The sequence below is a fragment of the Danio rerio genome, chromosome 6, assembly GCF_049306965.1.
Source record: "Danio rerio strain Tuebingen ecotype United States chromosome 6, GRCz12tu, whole genome shotgun sequence".
NCBI lineage: Eukaryota > Metazoa > Chordata > Actinopteri > Cypriniformes > Danionidae > Danio > Danio rerio.
This window is the reverse complement of record NC_133181.1, coordinates 2135001-2162522: the sequence shown is the minus strand read 5'-3', so window position 1 is coordinate 2162522 and position 27522 is coordinate 2135001. Positions and strand designations below refer to the sequence as shown.

General features: G+C 33.8%; 2 protein-coding genes across 5 annotated transcripts in view; one reads left to right on the top strand and one right to left on the bottom strand.

The window, feature by feature from the left end:
- Positions 1–27522, top strand: part of plxna1b (plexin A1b) — a 222898-nt gene that overhangs the window by 74661 nt on the left and 120715 nt on the right.
- Positions 8805–13752, bottom strand: LOC100538256 (uncharacterized). 2 transcript variants are annotated; one of them, XM_017356541.4, is made up of 4 exons: positions 13676–13752; positions 13106–13297; positions 12249–12444; positions 8805–10014 (listed from the first exon to the last, which is right to left on the bottom strand). In XM_017356541.4, exons 2-4 carry the CDS (start codon positions 13291–13293, stop codon positions 9274–9276), a joined length of 1125 nt encoding a protein of 374 aa, XP_017212030.1. In that variant the 5' UTR covers positions 13294–13297; positions 13676–13752; the 3' UTR covers positions 8805–9273. The 2 variants fall into 2 exon arrangements, with proteins under 2 accessions (XP_017212030.1, XP_005172124.1); XM_005172067.6 differs by lacking the exon at positions 13676–13752 and having other exon boundaries at positions 13106–13408.

Below are 27522 nucleotides of genomic sequence, written 5' to 3'. Positions count from 1 at the left end.
TGTCTAAATCATCAGTTTCATTCATAGAGTTTACCCACTGCTCATTAAACTCCACATCCTTATACCACTTATTGTGTCTCACCAAATAAGATAGTGCATGCCTAACATGATCAGTGTTGACATATTTATATTCATAATGGCCTTTATATGTTAATTTTCTTTTCAGTTTAATTCTTATCATGTGGTCATCACATTCATTACGTGGAAGTATATTTGACACATCTGTGGTGTTAACCGGAACACAAACAACAGGACCATGACAGCCTTTTTGTTTTCCTCGGGGAAGACAAAGCAGTTTCATAAATGGAATGTTGAGTGCAATAAGATGTCCTTCCAATGAGTTCAGACCTTTTAGTTCTTTTGGGATATCTACCAAATGCATGTTATTGGCAATACTCTCTTCAGGCAATTTTCCGCCAAGTATTTTACGATGACATGTATAGCAAATCCACAATTTAGAAGCAGCATAACCTGATAAATGGCATAGATTTTCACATTCACTGCTGCATTTATGTAAATACTTTGTGGTAATGCATGTTTCAGCCAAATCACTTATCTGTTGACCTCTTATATCATAGCAGTCTTTTCTGCATTCAAGAACTTGTTTTCTGAACAACAAACGATGACAAACACAGCAAACAAATTCTGGACCTGAACTAACTTCATGGCAAAAGTTATTAATGGCAAAATTAATGTCTTTTTGCCTTTCCCTTTGTTTTACATAATCTTCAGATCTTTTCTTTATTTTTCTCATACGAAACATTTCATCCTCATGGTATTTCTTTTTAGAGTATTCACAAACCTTTGCTTTGAAATTCATGTTTCTGCAATACTTATTCTTTGAGTACTCACATACTCTGGCTTTAAATGAAGGATTTAGGTGATATTTATTCTTCGAATATTCGCATACTCTGGCTTTAAATGAAGGATTTTTGTGATATTTATTCTTCGAATATTCACATACTCTGGCTTTAAATAAAGGATTTTTGTGATATTTATTCTTCGAATAGTCACATACTCTGGCTTTAAATGAAGGATTTTTGTGATATTTATTCTTCGAATAGTCACATACTCTGGCTTTAAATGAAGGATTTTTGTGATATTTATTCTTCGAATAGTCACATACTCTGGCTTTAAATGAAGGATTTTTGTGATATTTATTCTTCGAATAGTCACATACTCTGGCTTTAAATGAAGGATTTTTGTGATATTTATTCTTCGAATAGTCACATACTCTGGCTTTAAATGAAGGATTTTTGTGATATTTATTCTTTGAATACTCACATACACTGGCTTTAAAAGTGGGATTTCTGTGATATTTATTCTTTGAATATTCACATACACTTTCTCTAAAGACTTTATTGCTTTTATACTTGGTCTGGGAATACTGCCGAACAAACGTTTGAAAACTAACATTTCTTGAATACTTTCTCTTTGAATTTTCACATTTTAGCTGTTGTAATTTAGTATCATTCCTATATTTACATTGTAGATTGTGTAGTTTTTTCTCTTTATAATCACTGTCTTCATTGTATTTAATTTTAGACTTGTCAATCTTTCTCTGCCTGTAATCACTGTCTTCACAATATTTTATTTTAGAATTGTCAATCTTTTTCTGCCTGTAATCACTGTCTTCACAATATCTTATTTTAGAATTGTCAATCCGTCTCTGCCTGTAATCACTGTCTTCACAATATTTTGTTTTGGTGTTTTGAATCTTTCTCTGTTTGTAATTACTGTCTTCACAATATTTAAATTTTAAGTTCTCTATTTTTTTTTGTCTGAAGCAGCTGTCGCTGTGGTACCGGTCGTGTTCTTTCTGTCGTTTACATTGAGCTGGAGTGTAATTTAATTTCCTTTTCCGCAAAGAGCAGGTTATGCTCTGATGAAAAACACCAATGTTGCATGCTTCTGCACAAACATTTTCTTGACTTCCATTTTTAACACATGTAACAACTTCATAGTGATTACCATTGCAGTGCTTTAAATAGATGGAATTCTCTGTAAACAACTCATTATTGGGGACATATGCATTCCACCTGTCAACATTAAAGGTCATTAAATTTATTTTTAAAAGATTGGCTGCACAAAACAATTCCACATGACTACCCCACGATCCAGAATAATACATCTTTGACTGTGTCAAATAATCTTTCACTGATCTGTACTCTTCTCCTATGTATCTCAAAAATTGTGAACTATTAGCTTCAAGGTGTTTCACAACAGCACGCCTAATTATAAGGTGCTTCTCCTGATTACCGCACAATGCATCTGCAATTGACCTGAACAAGCAATTGCCATCTCCTTTAATAGATTTTGTTTTGCATGGAACACCTAAAGAGCACATGTTTGCTACTTGAACATGAACTCTTTCATTAATAAGGTGTAAACGTTGACACAAAGCATTTTGCTCTTCCCATGTTAATGGTTTGAAATTGAACTGAGTATTTTCTGTATTGCCAATGATCACATCACTCATCAAAATATTACCAGGAAACTTGCTCACATGTGTAAGTTTTGACTCAATCTGCTGTAATTTCTTACTAGAATCTGACTGCATTTGAATCACTTTTTCAAGAAATGCTGGTTTGTTTAAATCTCTTTGTTTTACGCTATCCAAAATACAACATTGTACATCGGACTCTGCAGGCGAAACATGTGTGATGATACACTGTTGACCAGGCTTATAACCTCTTGCAGCACATGTAGACTTACTGATTATAGTGGCTTTCAGACCGGTCACTTCAAAAGGTGTTCCCTGAGCATTCAGTGACATGGCAAGGTTAACAACATGAGCAAACAACATGTGTATGTCAGGACAATAAACTACTATGCTTCTTCCATTATCATATTCTGCCATACCTTTACCATTACGAGAATGTGAATCAACAACAGCAAATTCTGACTCCACTTTTATGACAGCACAAATGTTGTCTCGAATGTTTAACAAACAGGCATCAGACTGAACCAAAGCTCTTTGTAGTGCTTCTTCAATTGACATGCAAACATCACGCAATGAGTCATCATACACATCAACACCAACAACACCACTCAGAGATTCAGAATACTTTATTGACAAATTTGTATCATATAGTGTGTGCACTGTTGGTAGTTCTGCAACAGAAACATATCCTCGCTGTAAATGGTCATTAATCTTCCCCTGCTGGCACATAGATGTGTACAACTTATCACCATGCAACAAAACAGCATTTAAGTCATCTGTTGTCCATGTCTGCACATGCTTCAACACACTCATCATAACTGCTGTAATGCTGTTCACTGCACATTGTCTGTTTCTGTTGAAACCAAATCGCTCATCACCTTGATGGAAAGAACCCTGTATGAATTTCTGTGGAAAATAATCAGAGTTATTAACATTGAAACATTGATTAACATCATTGGAAACATTTGGAGCCTTGCGGCAGATTGGAGAAGTATTTGGAGCCTTGCGGCAGTTTGGAGAAGTATTTGGAGCCTTGCGGCAGTTTGGAGAAGTATTTGGAGCCTTGCGGCAGTTTGGAGAAGTATTTGGAGCCTTGCGGCAGTTTGGAGAAGTATTTGGAGCCTTGCGGCAGATTGGAGAAGTATTTGGAGCCTTGCGGCAGTTTGGAGAAGTATTTGGAGCCTTGCGGCAGTTTGGAGAAGTATTTGGAGCCTTGCGGCAGTTTGGAGAAGTATTTGGAGCCTTGCGGCAGTTTGGAGAAGTATTTGGAGCCTTGCGGCAGTTTGGAGAAGTATTTGGAGCCTTGCGGCAGTTTGGAGAAGTATTTGGAGCCTTGCGGCAGTTTGGAGAAGTATTTGGAGCCTTGCGGCAGTTTGGAGAAGTATTTGGAGCCTTGCGGCAGTTTGGAGAAGTATTTGGAGCCTTGCGGCAGTTTGGAGAAGTATTTGGAGCCTTGCGGCAGTTTGGAGAAGTATTTGGAGCCTTGCGGCAGTTTGGAGAAGTATTTGGAGCCTTGCGGCAGTTTGGAGAAGTATTTGGAGCCTTGCGGCAGTTTGGAGAAGTATTTGGAGCCTTGCGGCAGTTTGGAGAAGTATTTGGAGCCTTGCGGCAGTTTGGAGAAGTATTTGGAGCCTTGCGGCAGATTGGAGAAGTATTTGAAGCCTTGCGGCAGTTTGGAGAAGTATTTGGAGCCTTGCAGCAGATTGGAGAAGTATTTGGAGCCTTGCGGCAGATTGGAGAAGTATTTGGAGCCTTGCGGCAGATTGGAGAAGTATTTGAAGCCTTGCGGCAGTTTGGAGAAGTATTTGGAGCCTTGCAGCAGTTCGGAGAAGTATTTAGATCCCTGCAGCAGTTTAAAGAAGTATCTGCAGTCTGGTAGATCTCTGGATTGTTTGATGAGCTCTCGTTGAACTCAGCCTTTTTTTTGAGAGGAGGCTTAACCTCTGCCAGGTCCAAGAGGGAAGTGAGTGTAATCCGCTCAGCATTCCTCCTCTTTGCTGCCTGGGAACGGCGGTATCCTTTTCCACGTGGCATCTATATTACATGAAAACACACACAGAGACACTATTTTAATACAGTGTTTACTACATTGCATTTTAATAAATATCCTGTCAAATATATTTAATATATAATGCAGCAAAAATTCACAGCAACCAAAAATGTCATAAAACACATTGTGTGTAATTCATTCAAAAATTTGCATTACAAAAATGTTTTTAAAGCACTCAAACAATAAGCAGCCATTAAACAAACTCCTAAATTACTAATCTAAAACTATAAATTCACAAATCTTATTGTATTGATGTACATTTTGGAACACCTGAAATGAAAACCATTTTAATACCTGAATAAAAAAAAATAAAACAATTGCATGTACATTAGGGATGTAGAATATGAAAAATATATATATTTTATCTCAATACTTTGACAGTTTTTTCATAATAAAAATGAATTGATTAGAATTAATATTATAGTTTATTCTATTATAATGTTATATATTATAATCAGTTTAATCTATTTTAAGCATGCATATACATTTGTACATTTACAAAAATGTTTTTAAAAGCACTCAAAAAATAAGCAGCCATTAAACAGACTCCTAAATTACTCATATAAAACTATAAATTTACTCATCGTATTGATGTACATTTTGATCACATTTATAATCACATGAATATTTGTCACCCTAAAAAGAACACAATTTACTATACATCTTGACTATTCAGGAAAAAACAACATTAGTTACAATTTAAAAACATTAGTTACACTGCTGAATAATTAAGAACATTAAAAGTCAAAATTGCACACACCTGAACACAAACAGTGAACTTAGTATTGAATTGACATTTACATAATTCTGTCAAATCAAAGCTTCTACAATTATCACTGCTTCCTCTAAAATGTACAAGGCCTGCATTTTTAACTAGAACAATTAAGTTTTGCATGCTTACCTTAAGAAAGTCTTCTGAAAGTCTTTCTTTTGAAAGTTTAGAAAGTCTTCTGAAAAGAACAAAAAGATCCTATTCAATACATTATATACAATTGCAGTGAACTGCTAATAATAATATATCAAGTAACTTCAGGGCAACAAAGTTTTATTTTACTAGCTTAAATAAATACAACTGTATGTCAAAACTAGTAATAATCAAATGTGTTTTTAAAATCGAAATAAAATGTACATTATTTGTCATGTTTTTTTTACTTAATTTTTATGTTATTTTTACATTAAGATTGTATAATTTGTTTGTTCCGTTTTTGATAGCAGCATAGTAAATCTGCTAAAATATCACCATGCTACTCTTATACTTTTGATAACAGATGTTTCAATATAATGTTAACTTTCTTTGTAAAAGCATGCTTTAAGATTTTACTCCAAATGTCACATCCATAAAGCTGGAATTGCTCATACATTTGCAATCACAGGAAAAGTATATGTTGAGTATATGTTAAGTATGTTTTTTTTTATATATTAAAACATCTGTTTATATTTTCCAAAGCAACTAACCACAAAGTTAATGGAATTACAAAAATATCAATCTATAAACATTTTTCATAATTTATAGAAAAAAAACAAACATGCATTATGAATGTCACCAAAAAAGTATGAAAGTTTACAGTATACAACATAGTTTGTAAAAATTCTGCAAATTTAACTGCACAATCCAAAAGAAATTATGCTAATCAAATGGATAACAGTTGGCTTACTATAGAACAAAATGAATGATTTTTATTTTATTTAACATTTTTGGATTTATGAAGAAAACGCTTGGTTATGGATGTGACGTGAAACTGGCACCTATGAAACTTTGATAAATTACATGTAATTGTTTGAAAACATTGACAAAAACATGTTTGAAGATTTTTACAGTACTGTACTAAACAAACCTAAGGAAACAACATAGATATTTTTTCACTATTTTGGTAAAAACATTTTCAGGATAAGGTTGACATTTGCATGGAATTCCTTTTATATACAGTATGTCACAAAAGTGAGTACACCCTCACATTTCAGCAAACATTTATGTATATCTTTTAATAGGACATCACTGCAGAAATGAGTTTGACAATAACTGAAAGTTCTACATGGCACATCATGGCAAACCATTCTCAGAACACCTGGGAAAAAAAAAAAAACGAATTGTTGCTTTACATAAAAATGGCCTAAACTATAAAAAGACAGCCAACACTCTGAAACCGTGCTGTAGTACAGTGGTCAACAACATCCAGCGCTTTACGATGACAGGTTGTTCTCAGAACAAGCCTTGCCATGGTCAGCCACAGAATTTCTTTGATGCAGTATTTACTAAAACATATCACATGACACTTTACTTACCTGATCTCTGCTGCAGTCATTCCATATTTCCAAAAAAGCAAAGAAACATAAATTAGTCAACTATAATGCATACTACTAATTAAAAGAGACATTTCACTATTTGTGTTGAATTGATAAAATCTTACACAATGTTAGTTAACTTCAAACATGTAAAGCAGCTATTCTAACAATCAAATAAATTGTCACCTTTCACTACAAGTCATCATCTTGTTAAATCAATGCTTACGTAATACGATATGTGTATAGTAAATATTATGGGCACAATCAATAAAAAATATCATTATAAATTATTTTGTCATCACATACTTTCTCAGTCTAAAATAACAATGCAATGCAACTATGTAACTTAGTAACTGTTAAATAGGCTTACGTACTTTATTTCAATTACACAGTAACAGTTAAACAATATCCTAACGCGATTAACACGATAACACGCATATAATCTAACACTAATCCCATAATTAATCATCACGCGATGCTATAGTGAAAATATAAACAAATTAAGTTACCTATATTCGTTTGCATAACGCATGAATCACTAAACGTAAAAAACTGTTCCACAAACAATCATCGCCATTCATTTGTGCAAGTTCAACAAGGCCCACCGAACACTTAAATGCTTAGTGATCATTTTAACGGTGCACAGAATGGCGCGGTTACGCTCACTTTGGACACGTATTTTCATGTCAATGTTCATGAAGGCCAATTTACGTTCGCAAAACATTTTTTGAAGCCCATAAATACAACCGACAGAGACTTGACGCTTATGCAATACTTTTTTTATCATTAAAAACTCTCAAATAATGTAAATGATCTCCTCGTTACCGTCTTTACAAAGACGCTTAACATAGGCGTCATATTGAAGAAATAACACCCCAGTTAACTCTACAAACGTATCAGTCAAAAGACAAACAGTTTAAATACCAGAAAATATAAGTGATACGAAGATATACAACACTGATTAATAAGAAAGCAAGAAATTTGTCTTACCGCTTCACAACACAAAATGGCTGAAGACTCGTTCCTGAAGGATTCGTTTATTTAGAACAAATCTTTAATTTGATTCTCCTGCCAGGTAGTGATTCTTTCCCGCATGCGCAGTAGCCTATAAACATTAAGCTACAAAAGATTCGTTTGTGTACCGAATCCTCGGATTTTTTCAATCATTCATTCTTTAACACGTGATTTTACAGGAAAACGGAAATGTAAAATTATTAGGTACAAATTAATATTACATTATGGAACAATCTGTTATTACCTATTAAAACGGCTTCTTCACTACCAAAATTTAAATCTTTGGTGAAACGCATTTCTTTGTGCTTTTGATTGTGTGTAACCTTATGTATTTTGTTTTAATATACTTTTCTTTTTTTTTCTAAAGTTTGTACAACATTTTGGCAAGTAAGGTTGATTAAAAATGTGCTTTATAAATTAAATATTATACCACTTCATTTGTATGTTACACATTTTTAATTGAAATCCATTACATCAGCAAACAGTCTCCCATTGTCTAGAACTGATTTTTTTTTTATAAACAGCAGGCATAATACAATCTTCAAGGTTACAAAAGTACCTATTTTGTTGATTACGCTTTCACATGAATTCTAGTTTAATACAACAACTCTTTTACATTAAAAATACTACTGTCTTTTACCCATGGCTTTTTTTTTTTACATATGCAACAACTTTGATGTTTGCGCACATTTAAAAAAAAAAAAAAAAAAAAAAACCACAACAGAACAATTTTTTTTGAGGACGTATGACTTAATCATTAAAAAGTATTTTGTGAAGAAATATCCACTTTAAGTCACAAAAGGTTTTAGATTTCTATTAATCGCACTGAGATTATATTACTTTCAAACAGCTTCAATATTTTTCATACTGCATATTGAAAAACACATTTGCTTTTTTCTTCCTTGACTAACTGCTTTCACATTCACATATTGTATTTTTTTTTAATTTTACACTTCATATTTCTCAAATGTCACAAAAAAAATAAAAATTACTATATGAATCAAACCACAACTGTTCACACACAGGCACACATTTATTGCACATCTAATAATTTACATAACACGTCTTGTACATAATGTTTTACAATAAAAATAAAATAAATAAAATACACACTTTTTTTTTTTTTTTTTTACCAAGAACAGACTGTTATCATCTGTATTTCTTGGAAAAACTTCTTAAAACTTAAGCTACATTTTTTCCCCCAGTCTTTTTCAAATATTGCACATTGTTAAAAAGTCCCACTTAACGTTCAACACAACTCCAGTCAAACAATGAATCCAATCTAATAATTTACATAACACGTCTTGTACAATGTTTTACAATAAAAATAAATAAAATACACGCTAAAAAAATTTAACTAAGAACAGACTGTCATCATCTGTATTTCTTGGAAAAACTTCTTAAAACTTACGATGCATTTTTTCAGTCTTTTTCAAATATTGCACATTGTTAAAGTCCCACTTAACGTTCAACGCAACTCAAGTCAGTCAAACAATGAATCCAAATTGTCAAACTCATCCTTTTCCCCATTAGAGACTGCTGCTGCTGCTTCATCACTCCCATCTTTAGGAGCATCTACAGCATCATCTTTCTTCACAAACAAAACCCTGGTGATAAACTCCCTCCACATTTCCACCTTTAGATCATCATGCACAAGCAGCTTTGCAGCTAATGCATGTGAATCCAGATTTTCCCGTCCATTCAAATTTAAAAGTTCCCGAATTTCTGCATCATCCAAAGGAATTCTGCGCTGCACAAAATCCACAGTGATTCCTATGTGACCACGCATCTCAACTCTAGATTTCGAAGTCTTACAAAAAGAAGCACATTTTGTGCAGCGGGTCATGTGTGTGGCAACATTAATGTTTTCCAACAGGTGGTGTTTTGGACAAAAATGGTCTACTTTGACTTCTGCCTCAACTATCTCTCCGACGACTGAAGTTACATCTTCCTCAACAAATTCTTTTGCGGGCCCAGAATTTTCAACCACACTTAAGCTAGTTTGCATCGTTGTACTTAATGATGTCATCCCCTTAAACACTCTTACAGACACATTCGTCAAAATATACCATTCACCTATTGTCATTACATGATCACCCCAAAGACTCAGCAAAATAAGGTCACTGCTGTCAGCCACAACAACACTCTTCCTGCGCAGTTTCTGTCCCCGCACCACACTTTCTTTGTCCTGCAGCATTCGTAACACTTTGACTTTCACAGTGACCTGAAAAACACAAAAAAAAATTCACTCAATATTATACACACTTTCTGCCTTTAAAATTTTCTAGCATCATTTCAAAAGTGGAATCTCAGGTGCAATACACCGTAAATGGCAACAGTTACAAACACTTAAAACAAAATGAATCAATTGTATTCATCTCTACACAATATTCTACACTGTCTGATGCCAACTCTTTTGTACAGCTATTTCTTAGAAGACTTGTTACCAACAAAGCAATAAAGTTTCTTTGTTTGTTAAGGATCTCAATTTTTACACCATTTACATGAATACGCTTTACTTTTAAAACACATAACTTTTGCAATGGTTACACTTTCCATCCACACTACAAGAGTTTTCAACCTGAAATATATTTTTACACTGAAGAGGCAGTGTACATTTAAAAATGCTGGTACTACACGTCACTGTGGATGTAGGAAAACGAGCACACCTGAAAACATGTGCATGTCTCTACCTAATTCAGGCAGTTTCTTAATATCAAGTACACAAGGTTTAAACTAGCATCCTTTTCAGAGTTCACACTTTGCAAGGCTTACAGAGAAACACTGCAGAGTATATCTACAAACACATTGTAGGCTACTGAATGTCATTTGCATCACACTAGCTTATCACTATCTTAACAATGAACACTAGTTGCCTACAATAAATATTATCTGAGAAAATGCATGGTGAATACAGCCGTCTCTTTTGCAGAAAATCAGTTTTAATAAATCAATAATGGCCATTATAAAAGTATACTTTATACAATATAGGAAATTAAGCCAAGCAAATCCCTTATATGCAGTGTATGTTATGGTTATAATTTAATATTGCATAATATTTTGCCCTCAGGCAAAACATATTACCTAAGAATAATACAAAAGAACAATCATTCAATAATAATACTAATAATAAAAAAAAAAAAAAAAAAAAAAACACAACATCTTACATAGGGCTGGGCAATAACTGGATGTAGATAATGATCACGATATAAAATTTTTAAATAAAACAATGACGGTTCGATAATATTTACGCACTATGCGTATTTGAAGGGTATTTAAGACAATAACATGCTTTGATGTCAAGCTTATGTTTCCTTTTTAATATTAAAATATTTGTTTTGAAATCTGTAATACCACTATTGTCTCTCATCGACAATAAAAGAACCTTTATATATTTAAAGGCTGGCTCCCCGCATGTTTTTGTTCTGATGTGCGATTTGTAAAATGAAATATGCATACACCTATTCATGCTATTCTGTTAGACAAATTTGGTTAACACGCACAGATATAATCATAGATATGCACATAAGGTTTTATGCGATCCACAATATGAGATTTCAAGAGGGTGACCGCATAAGGTAAACTGCACACACATGATTATGTAAAGTGTGGATGAGTCTCAGCACAAAGCATCACTAACCCTTTACATGTCCATGCTTAGTCATCGATAAGGTCTGTCAATTAAAAGCGTTGTTGACCACCAATAAATCAAGTAATCATTAGCATCCCTAAATAAAATACATTAAAAGTATTTCACCCTAAATTCACCACTCACCGTTAAAAGGAAAGTTCATTCAAAACTCAATATTCTGTGACTATTCACTCACGTTGTTCCAAATCGGGTTTTTATTATCATTATTTTTTTTTTCTGATGATAAACAATATCCAATAATCTGTACATAATGTCTTTGGTTGTTGAAAACTTACATGCAAATGCTGAATTAATATTGTTCTTTTGTTTATTATTTATATTGTTGACAGCGAACACATTTCACTACATGTGTTAAATCAGTTGCACAAAGCCATTGGCATGCTGAAAATCTTATATAATTGATAAATATAAAGATTTTACATTTGAGATAAATATCGATAGACTAATATGAAAAAATCATCATGATAATTTTTTTGCCATATCGCCCAGCTCTACTCTTACACATACAAACTAAACATCACGTCAAACATTCAGCAGCAGATCACAGATGCACTAGCCAACAGCCCGCAGCTCAGATGTCAGAATACACTCAACCAACTTTAATGCTAGTGCAGGTTTGGCCACATAATGTACATTTTCCATCATATAGTTTGCACAGAGACCTATTCAGGGATGCAAAATGAAACACCTATAGAATATTTTCATTCTAAGAATCGTTTTAAAACTACTACGCATCAGTGTAAATGGGGCCTTAGACGATACAGAAACTACCACATCCTTTAAAACTTTTTTTTTTTTTAACCTACCCTCTGGTACTCTCTGACATCCCGCTGTATGTCACTCAAACTCCTCACAGGGGCTCTTGAAGTCAAGCCATCTTCCCGTGCAAATTCCAGTCGCCGGAGAACAGACACCTTTGTCCCAGATTTGACCAACAGATCATTAGTGTTGTTGTGCTGTTTGGAGGGAGAATGCTCCACAAAAGACAACTTGACTGGAGAGCTGCAGAAAACAACATTTTCAGTTATTATTCTTGCTGAAAATGCACTGTATACCCTCTTTACTCGATAAGAATTAGCACTTTAATACAGGATAACCAAACATTAACATTTTATCACTTTTAAACCCATTGAACAACACTTTTTCAATTACAAATATTTTGTAAAAATATCAAAAACTTTTACTGAACTTCAAGTGTTTATACGCAAAGAAAGAGACACAATGCATTTTTTCTATGCTTAAAGACTTGCATGTACCACTAAACAATAATTAAAATAATGCAATTTTTTTACTAAATGCAAAAATTACAAAAAAACAATTGTACATAAATACACAACACAAACCTGAAAACAATTGCCCTAAAAAAACGAAACTACACAGTAAACGGTTACATATCCCCTTGGCACAAACCTATTTAACTTAAGCAAAGGAAAAAAAAAAAAAAAAAAAACATTTACCAGATGGTAAACATTCACTTTTTTTACCTTTAACTACGAAAGTAAATGGCTATATGATTCTAACATTTTAAATATTATTTTCTCTTTAACAGAAACATTAATAAAGATTTAGAACCACTTAAGTGTAATTATACAATAACAAATAAATACATAAAACTTTACTACAATTTTCTGTTTTACTGAATGATCCTTTAAAAGCTACTCACCGGTCTCTTGCAGCACACTGAAAACTGTTGTGCTTTTGCACGTCGAACACAACGACTCTGCTGTTCTGGTTGGCCTCCTGCAGCAAGGCCGTAAAATAACGCACATTGCTTGATTTCCCTTGTAGGACTTCAGACACGTCATGTACGTAACCCTCTACCTCCAAACACTTCCTCTTTGAGTCAGCCATTACTCTGTGGAACACACGAAAACACATCATATCTTGCCCATATCCTTCTATATCCAGCACATTATTCTTATAGGTCGCCATTTGCAAAGGCTTCTTCAGCTAAACTACAACATGCACCATTACAAATAAATCTGTACTATACAACAATACGCCATTTTACACTGTACGCCGCTCCTATACAACAGTTGGATAAACCAGCTGTTTAAAATTTCACTTAACTTAGCTACACATCTCGCAAAACAGTATATCCATCGTCTACAACAAAGACGGCAACATCCATTAATTACACGTTCACTACAGGGTCTCAAACATTGTTATTTCAAATAAACATTACACGACATTTTGCCACCACCGAAACAATACTTATAGTATAAAAACATACCGTACTAAGATCTCCTATTGTTGCCGCTGTTGAAATTGCTTCGTCTTCTCCTCAAGTCCAATGACGAACGAAAGTCCAACGCCAACCGCAACTCCAAACACTTATACCTGTCCCGGTATCGTTCAAATCCACAATCGCGCCCTCCTATTGGCTCACCACATATACGCGTCGACGTCCGCGTCTGCGCAGTGCGCATACCGATCATTTGACGCGCTTTGCTCCACTCTCTGTATGCTGCCTGATCTGTCTGGTTTTCAACTAGGTCCGCTTAATGACGTCATGGGGGCAGGTACTTTCATTTTCACTGCTACGGTCCCTCACTTCTACTCGTGTTCAAACCAAAAGATCGACCAGTTTTCCACATACATGTTGAGATCGAGTTTATCGACTTGATGAGGAAATATGTCTTGACAATCCACACTGACATGCAACAAGTAAAATCCTACAAGACTTCACGCTTTAAAAGGCAGTCAAGCAAGTCACACACCAGAAGCGCCACGACACGACGCGGACATGACAGTTTAAACTATCACACACCAAACGCACACATTCACATGATATTTAACATTAAACAAATCAGATGGCGCTTTGTGGCCCGTCAGAAATGAGAACTGTTTCTTGAATCGTTGCTGTGCAGCGTCGGTGTGTGTATAGAAACCTGTTTAGAATTCTAAAATCCATGGCGTGGTGCTGTGCGGCACGGCACTGAGAGGCGCTTCTGGTGTGCTTCCTGCTTCATACGGAGAGTGACCCCAAGCGTATCGGTGCCATTATAATATATTATATATATATATATATATATATATATATATATATATATATATATATATATATATATATATATATATATATATATATTTTATTTTTTTTATTTTTTTTAAATCGCGATTTCTCGATTTGATTCAAAATTAAATCGTCTTAACCTGTTAGCCAGCACTCAATTTTGGGGTTTTACACCTACCTAACTTTAAATAGTAACAGATCCTGACTCCAGTAGGCTACAAACACAAATTATGTATCATTGGAAAGAAAACCCTTTGAGTTTTACTGTAGTAAAAGGAGAAGTTACATGTTAAAAAAATACAAAATGTTATACATTATGAAATTATGAGGAAAAAAAAATATTGTGTTCAGTATTACCTACTTTTTCATATACAAACACAGAAAAACATTAATGTAATGTCCTACAAAAACATGACTTGAAAGCCAAGTATTTCATAAGTTTATATTTTTAATTTGATGACAATAGCATGCAAAATGAGATTTCTGTAAAAAAATTTCTGAGGCTATGTCGATGTCCTTCTCTCCCTCACCGTGAGAGGCACTTTCTCCTAAACATGTCATCCCAAAGCTAAAACATTTACAGTGGCTGAATAATTTGGTCTAAATTCAGTTTATGTATCATTGAAAGAAGACACTCTGCCCTTTATTATCCATCATCCAATGTTTATAATGCTCTAAAAGAAAAAATGTTATGGATGCTTAAGTAATGCAAAAAAATAGCCCCACACTAAACATTTTATTATTTCATAAACAAATATGTGAAATCAGTCCTGAATCAACACAAAAAAATGTAATTGCTCAAAAGCTCACATCTCCTGAGTATATGGTTTACATTTGATGCCAATATCATGCACAATGAAATTTCTGGAATTATTTTTGTGAGACCATGTCTTGACATTTTTTTTTCCCTCTCCTTGTTTGTGGAAAAGCAGTCTGATGACCACACATACACTGACGGATTAACACTACACTAATTTTTTTTATTGTGAAATAATAAGCTAAAACGTACAGCATGAATGATTTATTTGAGCCCAAGTAATACATTGTATAAAATAAGTCTAGTGCATAAGCAACAAAAAAGTCTTATACAAGTTGTTCTTCTGCTCTCAGTCACTAACAGAACATTCTTCACTCCATCTCCAACTTCACATCACTTCTTCACTCGTGCAGAGATTCAGCTACATGACAAAAAAACCTAAAAAACAACAGAATTAGGATTCTATAGTAAACAATTGTGTTTTCCCTTTGAGTAGCAAACAGGATTTACTCTCATGCCCATTTATACAAATGTTAATTTATACACATAGCTTACAGATCTAACAGCAGCCATTCAGATAAATGGCCAACATGCTGCATAATAATGACAACCATTACTGAAAGATTGTGGCTAACAGAGACACATTCACACTTTAAGGCACAAGCAGGCTAAACACAGAAGACCTGAGACGTAAACAACAAGCAATGACAGTATAATAAGTTACTCACCGTTAGAAAAACCCAAAGTAAAGCTTCATCCACGCGATGCAAGTATCAGCTCTCCTCAGAAATATTCTCCTTTGTTTACTTTTTGCAAACAAGCCGCGCTCTGCGTTAACTTAAGTTGTTATTAGCTGTATATTGACTCCGTGCAAAGGGTAGGTGCATGGAGTGATGATTGACAATTTTATGAGCCAATAACAGCCAGTAACTGAAAAAAGTGTGCAGTGAGATGAAAACCACGCAGCCATTATCTAAATTCTCTGTCAGTAAAACTTCTGGGAAGTGCCTGATTGATAGGAATGACTGAGACATGCAGTCAAATCATCAGCTTTGTTTAGGTTTTACTTATTTTTATTTCGTTGTGGTCTCTTTTTATTTGTGATACTGTAAGCTATGACAGAGCATGTCCAATCAAATGATGTCTGAATTTCACAGGTTAGCCATTTTGGCCGTCACCCATTTTGATTTTTGGTTAAAAATGCTATATTTTACCAACACATTCACATATGATTACAAAATATGGTATGCATCTTCAACCCCATGCCCTGAAAGTACTCAAAAACTTCTGGAGCAGCACCACCTTGAAAAACCTATTTGATCGAACTCGTCCTAGGCCGTTTTTCCGATTTTCACCAAAATTGAATCACATGATCTACAGACCATGCCAACCAAAAGTTATGGAATTCAAGTTGATTTGACCAACCGTTTTCGTTTAACTTGCGATCAAATTTAACAAAGGACTTGCGAAAATGGACTTGAGACGATATCTCCGTAATGCATTCAGCGATTCACACCAAACTTGGTGTGTGTTATGACAACTAGGGTCTGAGGTTACATGCAGAGTTTCGGCACACTGCCCCCTAGTGGTCCGGAGATACAAAAAACTTGCTTTTTGGCTTATAACGTCTCAACCTTTCGTCCGAAACTCATGAAACTGGTCTCATTACATCCGGCAGAGCATGTCGAGTCGAATGATGTCTGATTTTCACAGGCCAGCCATTTTGGGCGTCGCCCATTTCGATTTTTGGCCAAAAATGCTATATTTTACCAACACATTGTCATATCATTACAAAACATGGTATGCATCTTCAACCCCATGCCCTGAAAGTACTCAAAAACGTCTGGAGCAGCGCCACCTTATGGCCAATAGTGCTTGGCCCCTTAATTGCTGCTTGCAGCTATATTTTCCATTATTATTATTATTATTATTATTATTAATTTTATAATAATAATTATTATTAGTACTATTATTATTATTATTCAAATTTTTTATTATTGTTTTATTATTATTATTATTATTATTAATAATAATAATAATAATAATAATTTATTATTTTCTTTTATTATAATTTTTATTATTCTTATTGTTGTTTTATTATCATTAATATTTTCTATTATTATTATTATTTATCATTATTATTATTTCTATTGTCTTATTATTCATATTTATTAATATTATTTTTATTATAATGTTTTATTATACATGTTATTGCTATATTTTCATTATATATATTTTTTATAATTATTTTAAATTATTAATATTATTATTATTATTATTATTATTATTATTAATTCTATTATTATTGTTATTATTATTATTATTAGTAGTAGTTGTAGTAGTGGTGGTGGTAGTAGTATATTATTGAACCATTGGGTTAAAAAGTGTAATTTAAATGTAATTAAAATTAACCCATTGGGTTTGTCCATGTTTGGCTCAATATTGAGTTCTGACAACTCAGTATTTTTAACCGTGTAACATAAAATAATGAACTCTTAACACTGTGTGTGTGCGCGTTTGATTCCTCTTAGTGTGTTTCTGTTGTGTCTGTCTGTGGGTGGATTTCCAATGTGTCTGTATGCTTTTTATGTCTCTGTGTGTGTTTGTGTGTTTCCTCTGTGTTCGTAAGGTGTATATGTGCGTGTGTGTGTGTGTATGTGTGTGTGTTTTTTCTCTGTGTTTCTATGGTAACTTCAGGAGATTCCTGTTGTTCTGGATCTCTTCAGGTGAAATGAATTCACACACACACAGTGAAAAACACTCGTCTCGGGTTTGATAATACACACCGCATGCAAAGATGTTGCCAGCTGTTCTGACATTTTAATCTGTGTGTGTGTCAGAGTGTCTCTCAGAGGTGTGTGTTGTTGTAATTGTGTCAAGCTGGTGAAGTGTGTGAGCAACTACAGAAGTGCAGCGACTGCAGCTTTACCAGCTAGTTAATTAGCTGCACGTGTGTGTGTGTGTGTGTGTGTGTGTGTGTGTGTGTGTGTGTACATCGAGGTTCAGAAGGAAATCGCAGCCACAGCAAAGCATGTTCTGCTTTATTAGACCCTCGTCGGCTTCATGTTTTACTGTGTGTGTGTGTCTGATGGGGCTGATAGTGCTGCAAACACACTCAATCCAATCTAAATGCAGGCACTGACCTGAGATCTGCACATACAGTTGAAGACTGCACAATATATGGTTTCAGCATCTATATCATTCGCAATAGTCCCATCGTTGGATGTGCAGTGTTGAGTTTGTATTCGAGTTGATCATCTGCATGTGTTTTTGAGGCCTGTGACTGTATAATGACGTTCAAAGGCATTTAAAATTGTACCCTTGTACGTTTTAATAATGATTAATTTCATTTAAATATTTTTTATCTTCATAATTACTGTACTTGAATAGCGTTAGACTTGATATAATGATAAAACACTGTTTATTTTAATTGCATCAAATTATTTATTGTGTTTATAGATTGACTATTAGACTATGCAGATGTTCAAGTCATCTGGTAAAATTGTGCGTATTTCGTAATATATACAGGAGAATAACCAAATATCGCAATGCTCGATTTATTATAATTTTTTTCCCCAATGTTGTGCAGCGCTACTTGATTCTGATTGGTTGATCGTGACATTCCACTGTATGTTATTCCCAGATAACAACCACAACCATGCTCGCATCCATATGTATATGCTTGTTTGTCTCTTCTGCTTTTTTTCCGTCTGTTTGGCGCCCTCTTGTGACTGAATGATATGTAGGTTAGTGTATACTTCATCAGCTGTTTCAGTTTCTCTCAGCTTTGCATTATTAGCACCATCTAGTGTCTGAATAATGCACAGGTTAGTGTATACTCCATCAGCAGTTTTCGTTTATGTCAGCTTTGTGTTTTTGACAATTTGGCGCCATCATGTGACTGAATGATATCTAGGTTAGTGTATACTCCATCAGCGGTTTTTGTTTCTCTCTGCTTTGCATTTTTAGCACCATCTAGCGACTGAATAATGCACAGGTTAGTATATACTCCATCAGCTGTTTCAGTTTCTCTCTGCTTTGCATTTTTAGCACCATCTAGCGACTGAATAATGCACAGGTTAGTGTATACTGCATCAGCTGTTTTAATTTCTATCAGCTTTGTGTCTTTTTGACTGTTTGGTGCCCTCTTGTGACTGAATGGTATGTTGGTTAATGGTTAGTGTATACTCCATCCGCTGTTTTCGTTTGGCGCCCTCTTGTGACTGAATGATATGCAGGTTAGTGTATCCTCCATCAGCTTTTTTAATTTCTGTTAGCTTTTGCAGTTTTTTTAGACTGTTTGGCGCCATCTAGTGTCTGAATAATGTGCAGGTTAGTGTATACTCCATCAGCTGTTTTACTTTCTGTCATCTTTGTGTTTAATCAAAGAGTTAATAAACTATTACAGCTCAGAACAATGTTCACACTGTAAAAAAATAAAAAGTTGACTCGACTTAATTGTAAGAGAACTTGTTGCACAGCTTTTCTGAGTTCAGTCAACTTTAACCACTGTAGTTCTGTAGTTGACTCAATTTAAGTTGAGTCAGCTTAATAAAGCCATGCAGTTGCCGTACAATTTAAAGTTGTCAATGTTTCTTTGTTTTGTTTTTATACAGTGCATGTAGTAATCAGGATAATGCACATCCAGCCAGTTGATTTCACACAATGGATGCCTGGATCTAGTGTCTATTGTGAGTAAGGCCCTGTTTACACCAATGCGTTTTTGTTTTAAAACGCATAAGTTTTGCTACGGTTACGGCAACCGTCCACACTACGCCGGAGTTTTCGAGCGCCGAAAACTATGCGTTTTGGAAACACTGGAGAGGCTGTTTTTATTCCAAAACGCTGTTGCTCCGTCTCAGTGTGGATGGGGGAAAACGGAGACATCTGAAAACGGAGGCGGGGCTGCTGACATTCGCCTCTCTGATTGGTTCTTTTCCTCAATATTAAGTAGCCTAACGTTACACACAGTTACACAGCTGCAGTCTCCATCTCCTCAGTTTGAAATGGAAAACAGACTACTGAGGACACGGGTAAATCTTCAAAGGGAACAGTGTACTTTATAACTTCATTCACATCACCCTGCCTAAGTTGTTTCCCTTTCTCAACAATAGAATGAAAACACAGGGCTCGAAATTGCGACCATTTTGGTCGCATATGCGCCCGAAATTTTACCTATGCGACCTTAAAATATATTTGGGAGCATTTCTGCAAGTGCTTAAAATTGTTATGTGCGACCAGTTTTTACTGTAAAATGTTCACCACATGCGCGGATTCGGGAGACATTCACGCAGAATGCATCTCTGCACTTGAAAAGTGAAACGCAGCGCTCAGGAATGGTTTAAAACAGTTGTCATGTCAACTTGCTGCAGTAAACAAAGCCAAGTCCGTAATGCGTGCCCCGCCTTCACGCTCTTCTTATTGGCCCACTGCTCTAGCACTGAACGCGAATGATTGGTTAATATCAGCTGTCAATCACTCAGTCAGCGCTTCTGGCTTGGGATGACAGAGAGAGCACCGCGAAAAATTGTAAAGCGCTGAAGAGGAGAATGAAGATAACACTGACAGATTTTGTTTTAGAAACCATGACATCTAAAGTTATAAATACTGAAACATCTTAGTAGTGATCATGTGCTAAATGTTAATCCACTATCTACACTTTTCCAAGAGTAGAAGACTTCCATTGGCTTCAAGTCCGCTATGAAAAGTCTGTGGGATGGAGTTTTCAGGTAACTGTTTGCCACATCCAGCACGAGAGCTTCTGTTTAATCCTTCATATAATCGCCAGATGCTGTCCGCCATGCAAGGGACAGCTATATGTCAAATTGAACACCACGTAAACCATCGCGAACGGGCTTGCATTGAGTAAACAAATATTGCTACTCATAAAAATAAACAGGTATTGCTATTAACATGTATGCATATAATAAGCAACAATATGTTTCAAAAGCATTAGTGCAATATCAGACAGCACTTGTGAGAACAGCACAGTTATACCGTTAACCGATTCATTTAAGCAGTGCGTGCAGGGCAGGTGAGCGCTCCGTGTATCTTTTGCTCACTCAGTTCTGTTATAAAAATATATTTTCTTGTGATAACGGGATTTCGTTGAGACATATTTTCCTCAAGCTTGCATTTATATATATATATATATATATATATATATATATATATATATATATATATATATATATATATTTTTTTTTTTTGCTTGTTAGTTTGTTTAGTGTTGATTTCAAATACAATAAATATGTTTGTATAAAACTTGTAGTAACGGTGCTCTTAATTGGTGGGTGCGACTAAATTTTGGCTGATGTGCCTAAATTTTTAAAGTTAGGAGCACCAGTGCTACCAAGCAAAAAGGGTAATTTCAAGCCCTGAAACATGATTTAAGGAACTGCCTATTTTTATTTTGGTATTAGCAACTTAACAGACAGCAGAAATGTTGAGACGTCGTGCTGCATTTATGAGCGTCATCATCACTGTGTGAATATTTATAACAAAACGGAGCCGATAACAACTGCCTCCTTTCAGTTTCAGTGAAAATACGAAACGCACCCTGTCTTCTGCTGAATATCAGTTTTATTAATCGATAATAGCCATTATAAAAGTATAGCGTACAATACGTTTATACATTATAGGAAATAAAGGCAAGCGATCAGTCAATATACAGAATGTACGTGGTTACATTAATCATTAACTTATCTTTGCGCTCAGCCAAAACACGTTACCTGAGAACAAGTAATAGATTCCAATGACCAAAGTCAGGGAATATGTCGTTAGATAAAGACAACAAGATGAATGAAATATCCCGTTTAATAAATATAGTGAGAGTAGATCCAGCGGGAGATGCTTGATGAGCAGTCCGACTAGCAAAGCTCACCTGGGTAGACGGGCTGCAGCGCTTGCCCGAGAGTGTGTGTGTGGTCACGTGATGTGCGTTTTCAGCGGTTTCAGCGAGTGAAACGCTGTTGTGGACGCGGATCGTTTTCATTCTAAAATGCCGTTTTAAAACTAAAACGCACTAGTGTAAACGGGGCCTTAGTGTCTGTCTATGTGTGCGTGTGCAATATAATTAATTTAAAAGCTCAATATTATTAGCTTACTATTGAATTATAACTTATTTGATTTCCTATTGAATAAGGCACTCTTGTCCAACAACTTGCTTAATTAACATAACTTGCCTAGTTAACCTAATTAACCTACTAAATGTGTGGCTGAATACTAGTATCTTGCAAAATATCCAGTCAAATATTGTGCACTGTCAACATGGCAATGATAAATGAGTTATTAGAAATGAGCTATTATTAAAAATGTGTCAGAATAAAGCCTGTCTTGGGAAATATTTTGAAAAAGAATGACACTTTTACTGGGGGAGGAGTAATTTAGCCACATGTCATGCATTTCACATATACGAGCGCAGTAAACGCTTGTGGTTCACCTGCAGTCTCTACAGCTCAGTGCATTGACTGTAATCATAATGAATGTGTCGTGCCCAGCGAGAGGTTTATGTTGCAGGATTAACCTTAATTAAATATTAATGCATAAGTGTATGTGTGTGTGTGTGTTACAAAGCTTCACCTCAGACCGATCAATATCCGGATCTGAAACCGGAACCACAGTCAGATAATAGCGATGCTGTAATAATTGTTAATGAAGTCTGTGTGTGTAGTCAAATAATGCAGAGGATGTGTGTTATGGGGATTTTACCATATGATTTTAAACATGCCACAAGACTCAAATAGATCACTGGCTGTGTGTAGATGTGCGTTCATACAGTATTCAGGTGATGTTTTGTAAAGCTGCTCTCTCTCAGATGAAGCGCACTCATGTAGTCCATCCAGTGAGTCTCTCCATTCGAGAGCGCTGTGCATCAGCTGAAGGACTGTATGAGCACGCTCGGCATCTGCAGACGGTGTGTGTGGAGCTCAGCTTACTGCCTTTTCACAAGATGAGGTGCTTAACGGTCATCATAATCTTTAAAGACTGCATGAACTGGAAGCTGCGACTGCTTTATGTATTGTGATGCAGTTCTTACAGAAACAGAATATTAAATGATGAATGGTGGGCGTGGCTTGTTTTTCCCTACTGCGAGCTGATTGGATGTAGTAAAGTAGGCGTTTCATTCAATAGATGGTTTGGGAAGAGTTGTTACAACCTAACAGACTCCTCCTCCTCACCATTTCTGTCAAAACTGACAGCTGGAGGGGCGTGGTTAAGTAGGTTAGCCACGCCCACTACCTTAGACAGACCTAATCTGAGAATTTAATTGAAAACAAACAGAAAGTGCATTTGAGAATTTCAATGAAAGATTACAAGGGCAAGCTATGGTTTATTCTTAATGACATGCACAGATGAATTGTTCAACAATTTGAGCTAATCAATATGATGAGTTTTGATCTCATTTGTGAAAGTTTTGAATATTTTGTACATTTATATGTATTTACATATGTAGTTTATAATCTTTAAACCCGGTAATATCAAAAGGGTCTATAATGGCGGCTCTGCTGGCGATGGGTTTCTCTGACTGAATGTTAAATCCATAGTTTGATTAGGGAGCAGCGTCTGCGCTGGAGGTGTACATCAGGGCCAAAAGTGCCATCTGACGGAGCGCAGCGGTCGAGGCCACCCGAGAATGAGTTCAGTGAGGGATAAAAGAGGATTTACTGTGTGTGTGTGTGCGTGCGTGTGCGTGTGCGCTGTTTGCTTGCTCACATGTGCGCTTGTATGTGTGTATGCATGCGTGTAGGACAGCGTAAAATTATGAAGTTTGGGGTCAGTTTTTTTTTTTCAGTTTTTTTTTAAAGAAAAGATTCTGTTCATCCAGGCGACATTTATTAAATGTAAAAAAATATATAATAATTATTAAATATTTATAACAGTTTTAGACAACTGCTTTTTATTGTATGTAGTTTAAAATGAAAATACTCCAGCTATTATTGCTTTTATTACTATCAGCATTACTAATTTAAAAAATAATAATAGTAATAGTAATAATAGTAGTAATAATAATAATTGTAATAATAATTATAATAACAATAACAATAATAATTATAATAGTAGTAGTAATAATAATAATAATACTAATAATAATGATAATAATAGTAGTTGTAATATTAATAATTATAGTAATAATAATAATAATGATAACAATAATAATAAGAATAATAATAAAATTAAAAATAATAAAGATAATAATAGTAGTAGTAATATTAATAATTATAGTAATAATAATAATAATAATAAAATAATAATAATGGTAATAATAATAGTAGTAATAATAAATAATAATAATAATAATAGTAAAATAATAATAACAATAATAATAATAACAATAATAATAATGATATTACAATGATTTCTGAAGGATCACGTGACTGAAGACTGAAGTAATAAACAACTTTTGAACAGTTAATTTATATTGCAATAACACTTCACTATATTACAATCTTTACTTTATAAATAAATGCAGCATTGGTGAGCAGGAGAAGAGGACATTCAAAACATTTAAAAATCATACTGACACCAAACTTTTGACCGGTAGCGTATGTATGTATGTATAAATATATTTATGATGAAATGATAATGCTGTTAGGATAATTAGTGTTGTTTGTTCATTATGCTCATGGATTTGATTCTATTTGAGGTTATTTAAATCAGATTCTGCAGGAAAGTTTGCAGGTGCATCATGAATTGTTGGTTTGTTTGGTGTTTCAAAAAAGGTGTAAATAAATGCAGTGTTGAGGAGAGAAATGCAATGGCAGAATCAGTCACTCGTGTCCTTGGGGATTGTTTTCTCAGGAGAACAGTAGGTAATTTGTGTGTTTTTTTATTTGTTGAACATGCTGGCATATTTGTGAGCGTCTGTGAACACTTCACACTTTAAGTTTGCAGAAGAACTTCAGGGAAACTTTTTATCTGGTTTTATCTGATTAGTTTAGTCCAGTGATTTTATTATCAACGAATACCTGATATTAAAAAATTGAATTAAAACTGAAATAAAATTAAAAGCTTTAATACTAACCTGAAAAATGTGTTAAGTCAGAACAAAATAAAATAGTCATAATAAAATAAAATAGTTAATATAAAGTAAATAAAAATAGTGAATAAAAAACAAAACAAATAAAAAGAAAAGTAAATAAATAAAAAATCTGTTAAATAAAAACAGAATCTAAAGTAAATAAAAAAAGTAAATAAAAATAGTAAATAAAAATAAAGTAAATAAAAAATAAAGTGAAAAAATATATAAAGTTAATAAAAATAGTGAATAAAAAACAAAGCAAATAAAAAGTAACTAAATAAATAAAAAAATCTATTAAATAAAAACAGAGAATCTAAAGTAAATAAAAATAAAGTAAAATAAATAAAATAAAAATAGTGAATAAAAATAAAGTAAATAAAAAAGTGAAAAATAAATAGTTAATAAAAATAGTAAATAAAAACACAGCAAATAAAAAGCAAAGCAAATAAAAAAAGAAAAATAAATAAAAAATCAATTAATTAAAAAATAATGAATCTAAAGTAAATAAAATAAAGTAAATAAAAATAGTCCATAAAAATAAAGTAAATAAAAAATAAAGTGAAAAATATATATAAAGTTAATAAAAATAGTAAATAAAAGCAAATCAAATAAAAAGCAAAGCAAATAAAAAATAAATAAATAGAAAAATAAAGCAAAATAAAATAACTGTGAATCTAAAATAAATAAAAGAAGTGGGTCCAGCAGGTTGCTTCGGTAACCAGTGCTGAAGTGTTAAGCACTGATCTCTGCAGAAAATGGCCAACGAAGAAGAGATCAATCAAAATGATGGTGTGGAGAGTCAGAGCTAATACACACACCTGTGACTGATCACCTGCGAATCTGCAACAATTAAACAGCACACACAGAAAACACACACGCACAAAAATAACTATTGTTTGCACTAAGCATCAGTTTTTGTTCTCACTCGCTTGTTCGTGTTGGGAAATGATGGCTCCAGCAGCACATGCAGAATTCTAACTATGATCAAATAAAGACGCAGTGTGTTGTTTGGTCCTGTGGGGATTGGCGGCGCTTCCTAATCAGACATCCGTCTCCTGGCAACAGTTTCTATTAGCTAATTAACAGCCTAAATGAGGACATGCTTATTTCTGGCATCAGCACACAAAGATTAAAGGAACAGTTCAGCAGAAAAGGCAATCCTGTCATCACGAACACATCTACGTCACAAAAATCACACTCGCGCTGCTCTTTTTATGTTTTAATACTTTTAAACTGCGTCTCTGATGTCCCCTTAGTGCAGTGGTTCCCAACCTTTTTTTGCCTGAGACCCCCTTTTCCCCTGAAAAATATTGTAAGGCCCCCCCTTCACATTTAATGATACTATATCTCTCATATAAGTGCATAAAACAAAAATAAATAAATGAATAAATAAATGCAAAACATCAGTGGGCCATTTGTAACGGAAAAACGTAAGACTTGAATTTTAAATCAATTATTAAATCAATTAAATAAAAACAGAGAATCTAAAGTAAATAAAATTAGTGAATAAAAATAAAGTAAATAAAAATAGTGAATAAAAATAAAGTAAATAAAAAATAAAGTGAAAAAATATATAAAGTTAATAAAAATAGTAAATAAAAATAAAATAAAAACAAAGCAAATAAAAAGCAAAGCAAATAAAAAGAAGAAAAAAAATCAGTTAAATAAAACATAATGAATCTAAAGTAAATAAAATAAAGTCAATAAAATAGTCAATAAAAATATTCAATAAAAAAGTAAATAAAAAATAAAGTGAAAAATATATAAAGTTAATAAAAATAATAAATAAAAATAAAGTAAAAACAAAGCAAATAAAAAGCAAAGCAAATAAAAAGAAGAAAAATAAATAAAAAATCAATTAAATAAAAAATAATAAATCTAAAGTAATTAAAATAAAGTAAATAAAAATAGTCAATAAAAAAGTAAATAAAAAATAAAGTGAAAAATATATAAAGTTGATAAAAATAGTCAATAAAAACAAAGTAAAAACAAAGCAAATAAAAAGAAGAAAAATAAATAAAAATCTATTAAATAAAAAATAATGAATCTAAAGTAAATAAAATAAAGTAAATAAAAATAGTCAATAAAATAATGTAAAGACTTAGACCAGCAGGTTGCTACGGTAACCAGTGCAAAACATCAGTGGGCCATTTGTAACGGAAAAACGTAAGCCTTTGGCCATTAAATTGACCCTTTTTGAAATTCAATAACAACAATATCAGTATTTACAGTGGTGTAAAAGGGAAAAAACAATATAGGCTAGTACAATTTACTACTTGCATGTTA

What these genes read in the sequence shown, in the direction of transcription:
- LOC100538256 (XM_005172067.6), bottom strand. Translation starts at nt 13,374, where the DNA reads ATGGCGACCTATAAGAATAATGTGCTGGATATAGAAGGATATGGGCAA. An exon ending in CAGTGTGCTGCAAGAGACCG is followed by an intron (nt 12,445 to 13,105) that starts GTGAGTAGCTTT and finishes TGTTTTCTGCAG; the next exon opens with CTCTCCAGTCAAGTTGTCTT. An exon ending in ATGTCAGAGAGTACCAGAGG is followed by an intron (nt 10,015 to 12,248) that starts GTAGGTTAAAAA and finishes TGTGTTTTTCAG; the next exon opens with GTCACTGTGAAAGTCAAAGT.